Here is a 6117-nt window from a genome sequence, read left to right on the forward strand (position 1 = left end):
ATGTTGGGGATTACCGCTCGCGCCCTGTGCCGGGAGAGCTCCCATGGCTGGTGGGGACGGCTGTCCTGGCCCGGCCCTGGTCCCAGCCCCACGCCTGCAGCCCCACAGCGCCGCAGCTCCGCGCAGACCGCCGGGACGGCCTCCGCCCGCGTCTTCTCCTCCATGGCCCCCTCCATCCGCCTCTCGCCCGCCGCCCGCAGCCTCTTTGATGAGCCGCTGGCCATCACCGTGCAGAGCCTGGGTCCGCGGCAGCAGGTCACGCTGCGGACTTCCTTGCGGGACGAGACGGGCGAGCTTTTCCAGGCCTGCGCCCGCTACCAGGCGGGGGACGATGGGGAGCTGGACCTAGCCCATTGCCCCGCGCTGCCGGGGGGCAGCTTCTCTGGCCTGGAGCCCATGGGGCTGCTCTGGGCTTTGCAGCCCCAGAAGCCCTTCAGGCGGCTGGTGAAGCGAGACGTGCAGAGCCCCTTCCTCCTGCAGCTGGAGGTGTTGGAGGGCCACGGGGACCCCCCTGGGCGGCTCCTGGCCCAGGCGCAGCATGAGCGGGCGTTCCTGCGGGACGGGGTGCGGAGGGTCCCGGTGCGAGAGGGGAGGATCCGGGCGACGCTGTTCCTGCCCCCAGGTGAGTAGCGGCCATGCAGGGCTCCTTCCCCGCGGGTGCTGCCTCCGCTCTCGGCCCTGTGCTCCCAGGCCCGGAGCCAGACCCCCCTTGAGACCAGTACCGGCAGAGGACAAAGCAGAGCTGGACCTCGCTGCTGGCACTGGGAACACTTCAAGGACAGGCCTGATCAGCCCCACCAGCTTTGATCTGCTGGTCACGCTCCTCACGTAGCACAGCTACATGGGCTAAAACACATGAGAGTTTGTTTTATTGACTCATATTAGACATGAAGGCATTGAGCACAGTACCCTTTTTGTTTCAAATGCTGTAGGAGGTGGGGTCAGTCACCTTTCCTCTACTTGGCTGCTTCCAGGGAATTCAGCTAGTAATTTGAGCAAGTTGAAGGTTGCTCTTCAAAAGTTTAGAGTGTGAAGCCTTCCCCTTCCCCTCCGCTGATGCTGAACTTGGTAATGTCATAGTTGCTGCAGCCCAAGCTGCGTTTGGCTACCAAATTTGTCCCCAGTTCTTTCCCATTTGTGAGCAGAAGATTAAGAAGAGCGTTAGACAGGTTTGCTCTTAGAGTATTTTTGTCAGAAAATAATCATGGAGAGGATCTCTGAGGTTTTCAGATTGCCTGACTAATGCTGGGTTGTCCTCCCAGCAGCTGTCCAGACTTCTGCTAGTTGTCTGTAGAAGCCTCATCTCTTGCCTCTTCTTGGTTGAGTGGTAGCAGCCACACCACTACCACATCCCACCTTTCCTTCCTCCTGTGACCCAGAGGCTTTCAGGAAGCATGTCTCTGGAACCCCATGTACTCAAGGACCTCCTTTATGCAGTATGTGCCTTCCCATCTCCCCTTTCTCCCTTGTCTGTCCCTGGTAGCTCCTCCATGATAGTGCCAAAATCATACGTGCTGTCCCAGCCAGTGTCCCAGATTCTGATTGTGTTATAGCTGTGTGGTTGGAGGTGAACTTCCAGTTCTTGTTTGTTCCCCAAGTTCTGCATGCTAGTCTGCAGACACCTGAGGGAAGCCTCACCCTCCCTTCTGAGCAGGAATGGGAGTCTTTCTCTTGGCTTCCTCCTTTCCATACTTTGTTACCGGTTTGCAGCAATCCCTCTCAGCTCTGGACTTCAGTCACTGTCCCCTGATGTAAAAGTGTAAAGCTTCCCTCACCAGGTTAGCAAGGCTGGTTGCAAAAACATTCTTCTCTTAATCCCAGTATAAATAACTGTAGTACATTTACACCGAAACTGAGAAGCTGGAACCATCAGAAGACAAGATTTTTTTGGATCAGTCTTCTGAGAAATGCACTGGGGAGAAGCCTCATGGGTATTTTTGAAGAAGAGCTTGATACCTTTGCAGTGAATATACATGACACAGAGAACTAGGGGTCCCTTCCCTTCCAGCCACATGTTCTCTGATGTTACCCAAAACATTAGAAGGCCTGCTGTTTTGTGCTATCTTGTTTAATCTTGAAGCAATGTAGCCATTTACTGAAAACTGGCACAGTAATTTAGGATCCTTAGTGCCGTTCTGCTGCTCTAGGTTTTTTTCTCTTTTTAAAATACACATTTCCAGACCTATGAATTTGGAATATAATTTTAAAATTGAGGCTTAATGTGTTCTTTTATGTGGTCTCTTGCAGGAAATGGCCCCTTTCCGGGAATTATTGACTTGTATGGAACTGGAGGAGGACTCCCTGAGTACAGGGCATGCCTGCTGGCCAACTATGGCTTTGCTGTGCTGGCTCTGGCTTTCTACAACCATGAAGATCTCCCGAAAGACATGAAGGAATTCCACCTGGAATATTTTGAAGAAGCCGTAAACTATATGTTACAACACACACAGGTTGGTTTGTTCATTGACCCCCTCTCACTAGAGGGAACTCTCGTTAGTCAGATCCTGTCAGACTGCATATAGGGCAGAGCTGCTGTACTTAAAAATAGCATCTCCATTCAAGTTGGCTGTAATGAATTTGGTTTATACCTTTAACTCCCGTTACAGTGGTTCTCTGGCAGATTATTCCAGTTCTTCCTTTTGAACTGGCCAGGTGACATAGTGACACATAGGTCATATGCTGGTAATTTCTGCTCCATTCAGCCCAGTGTCATAACTAGGGTACTGGTTGCCTGGAGGCTTATTGGACTTCCAGCGGGACTTTTAGGTTTATGCTCTGTAGAATGTCCTTCAGAACTAAATGCCCTTTTCAGCTGTGGAGCACATGATAGCCTTCTGTGATCCAGGTCTCAAGGAAGTCCACTAGTATACGTTTGCTGCTGTGTATTGTATAAGGTGTTAAAATCACACAAGGCAACACTTGGTTTCTCTGGAGAACACACAATAAATACTTTCCTCAGCCTCAGAAGGATGAGTAGTTGTTAAAGGTCTTGGTTGCTTTCAGTCGCCCTAACCCTAACTGCTCATGCCACCTCTCTCCCTAAAACACTGACAGTTGGTTCCCCCCTGCCTTTTTTTCCCCTGAGAGCAGTACAATAGTCTCCCATTAGCACTTCGACTGATGCCCTCACCACATTTTCAACATGTTACAAAGTTGCAGCCGTATTTTCTAATTTCCCCCTTTCCATGCTTCAAAGTCAGTGGGTTTGGAGCTTATTACACTGGTGATAAGGTACAAGAGGTATTAAATTTTGATGCTGTCTCAGAGCCTTAGGGTCTTTGGGTATTGGAGCGGTTGTGATATTAGCTAATATCCTTCTTCCAATATGCCCAGAGGATTTCAGTGCCCTGTAAGATCATTTGACTTTCCTATTGCGGTTAATTTGGCTGTGTAAAAGAAAATTAAGGTAACCTATTCTAGATTGACTCCAGAGGAGTGTACAATTTGCTTAGAAAAATGGGTTTAATACATTATTTTTTAAGATACATTCTAATGATTAAGCTTCCTCAGAATATTTCCTTCCACTCTTGGACACCAGGTATACTACAGAAATGGGAGAGCAGCTGATGTGCAGTCTGCTACCCCGTGTTAGCTTCTTAGCAGTATCATAGTCATTGCTGACGTTGAGCATTTTGCACTGAAAGAAAGCATTTGTAGAAAAGGCCTCCCCTGCCCCTTCCCTCTTCTTCCCTCAACTGCCTTACAAGCAAAGTGAATCTGGGGCTGGACATCTGTATGCTTTTTGCAAGCACAGCTGTACCCTCTGCATATGCTTCAGCACTGAGCCTTGTAGCTTTGTTAGGATGATGCTGCAGCCTCAGCAGAGCTTATGATTATAAATCAAGCATGGAGCAGTGCCCCAGGGTCCCTCAGGCACATGCCCTGCACACAGGACCTTAGATGCCTATACCTGGGGTCCCAATTCAGCACAGACAGTGCTGCAAACATGGCAGCATTTTAAAGAAGTGGCGTGCTGTGGTTCATTGGTTGTGTTTTCTCTTCTCTCCCCTTCAGGTTAAAGGTCCAGGGGTTGGGTTGCTTGGAATCTCGAAGGGAGGTGACCTGTGCGTCTCTATGGCCTCCTTCCTCAAGGGCATCACAGCCACTGCCCTTATCAATGGCTCGGTGGCAAATGTGGGCGCAGTGCTGCGCTACAAGGATGTCACCATTCCACCCCTTGGTCTCAATGCACAACGCATCAAGGTCGACAAGTCCGGCATTGCTAATATTATCGATGCACTGAACAACCCTCTAGAAGGGCCTGACCGCCAAAGCTTAATCCCTTTGGAGAAGGCCGAGTGTCGCTTCTTGTTCATTGTTGGCCAGAATGATGGCAACTGGAAAAGTGAATTCTTTGCAGTTGAGGGGAGCAAACGTTTGCAAGCTCATGGGAAGGAGAAACCTGAGATAGTCTGTTATCCTGGAGCAGGGCACTACATTGAACCCCCCTTTTTCCCGATGTGTGCAGCCTCAATGCACCTGCTAGTTGGCAGGCCTGTGATGTGGGGAGGGGAGCCCAAGGCACACTGCAAGGCACAGATAGATGCTTGGCAGCAGATCCAAGCTTTCTTCTGCAAACACCTGATGGGCAAGCCATCTGGAACATCCAGTAAGCTATGATGTGAGTTAGGTTGCATTACAGATGAAGACGGTGATGTTTCAAGTTTGTTTTGTTAAATGGCTCTGAATGAGAACAAAGAATATGAAAGAATAAGCTGTTGGGTTTCTTGGAGGATGACAGTGGGCATGAGAGCAGCTTCCTTTTAACCGTCCTCTAACCTCAGTTAGAAGTCTTGGCCTCCTGTGTGCAGTGTGGGATTACAAGCTGTGGAAAAATGGTGCTGGTAAGGCTGAGTCTGCTTTGAATGTGAATTTAAGTGGAAAGTAACTCATCCAAGCTGAGAGCTGGGGTGAAAATTTGCCTTGGCTTTCTCAGAGGAAACGTGTTTTATGCCATTGCCCTTTCCAGAGCCAGCTTTGTGCTCTAGTTTTTGTGGAAGGAGCTGTTCTCGCTTCCTGCCTCCAGTAACCTTTCTGTTCCCCCTGTGCATGTCTCTCTCCCTTGTTTCTCCTTCCTCTTCTCCCATATCAGCAAAATGTGTCTGCCTTAACACTTAATATCTAATATTTCACTTACCAAAAGCAGCAATACTGTGCCTGCATCCTCAGATAATGCAGCTCCTGTTTATAGACAGGAACAGCTTATAGCCTCATGTGACGTTCTGAGCACATGCAATGGAAATGAGACACTTGTACAGGTTTGGAAAGTTCGTAAGCGTGAATTAAAAACAATTGGACCTGTCGGTAGTCATGCCTAGAACTGCTCCTGGGCGTCTCCTCGGCAGGGCTGGATATCCGTGTGTAGGTCCACAGCGCTGTTGGAGGGCAGTTTCTCCCTGCCTGAACGTTCCCTTAACGCCTCCACAGCTGTCTGCTTGTAAGCGCTGCTAAAACCAGCAAGGTGCGAAGCTCCAGCTCCTTGGGACACCTTTGCCTTGCACTGGGTGCTGTGCGGGACGGTTGTAGGAGCTGCCGCCGTGCGTGGGGAGGCGGGGCGGGGGGGGCATGGGCTCCAGCTCTGGGTGTCTCCGGGGGCGGCGGGGCGCGCTCTCGCCCCCTGCCTGGGGATCGTCAGTAATGTTTGGCACGCGAGGACGAGTTTGGAAGAAAATGCACTGAATATTGCTCGCGGGGCGCTGGCGAGCTTGCACCGGTATACGAAAACAAATTTTTAACACGTCCATGTCTTACAAACCCATGCCGATGAGTTGCTGTTCGTGCTTTATGCGGGCTCTGTCGGTGTGTTTATGCGTTTTGCATTCGCTGTACTTTGTAAAATAGATTAAAAAAGAAGCGTTAGCCTCTCCCGACGGCCCGCTGCTGCGGATGGCGTGGGGGAAGGCTGTGGGGGCGGGAGGGGAAGCGGGAGGCAGCGCAGAGGCGGGAACGGCCCGGGGGGAGGCGGCCTTTTCTGCCCCGGCCGTGCGCTGCCGCTGTGGCAACGCGCCGCCCGGGCCGGGACGCGGGGGAGGGGCTCCGCTATCGATTGAGGCTGCCTGGAGGGGGCGGTGGCGGCGCTCCCGTTGTCGCCGCGGCTCTCGCTCACCGGCCGCCGCC

General features: G+C 51.4%; 1 protein-coding gene across 1 annotated transcript; it reads left to right on the forward strand.

Moving 5' to 3' along the window:
* On the forward strand, positions 1-4620 carry LOC104340161 (acyl-coenzyme A thioesterase 1). Its single transcript, XM_009961663.2, has 3 exons — positions 1-622; positions 2248-2450; positions 4015-4620. Exons 1-3 carry the CDS (start codon positions 1-3, stop codon positions 4618-4620), a joined length of 1431 nt encoding a protein of 476 aa, XP_009959965.2.
* The last annotated feature ends 1497 nt before the right edge of the window (positions 4621-6117 follow it).

Source organism: Leptosomus discolor, chromosome 3, assembly GCF_034619465.1.
Source record: "Leptosomus discolor isolate bLepDis1 chromosome 3, bLepDis1.hap2, whole genome shotgun sequence".
NCBI lineage: Eukaryota > Metazoa > Chordata > Aves > Leptosomiformes > Leptosomidae > Leptosomus > Leptosomus discolor.

What these genes read in the sequence shown, in the direction of transcription:
- LOC104340161 (XM_009961663.2), top strand. Translation starts at nt 1, where the DNA reads ATGTTGGGGATTACCGCTCGCGCCCTGTGCCGGGAGAGCTCCCATGGC. An exon ending in GACGCTGTTCCTGCCCCCAG is followed by an intron (nt 623 to 2,247) that starts GTGAGTAGCGGC and finishes GGTCTCTTGCAG; the next exon opens with GAAATGGCCCCTTTCCGGGA. An exon ending in ATATGTTACAACACACACAG is followed by an intron (nt 2,451 to 4,014) that starts GTTGGTTTGTTC and finishes TCTCCCCTTCAG; the next exon opens with GTTAAAGGTCCAGGGGTTGG.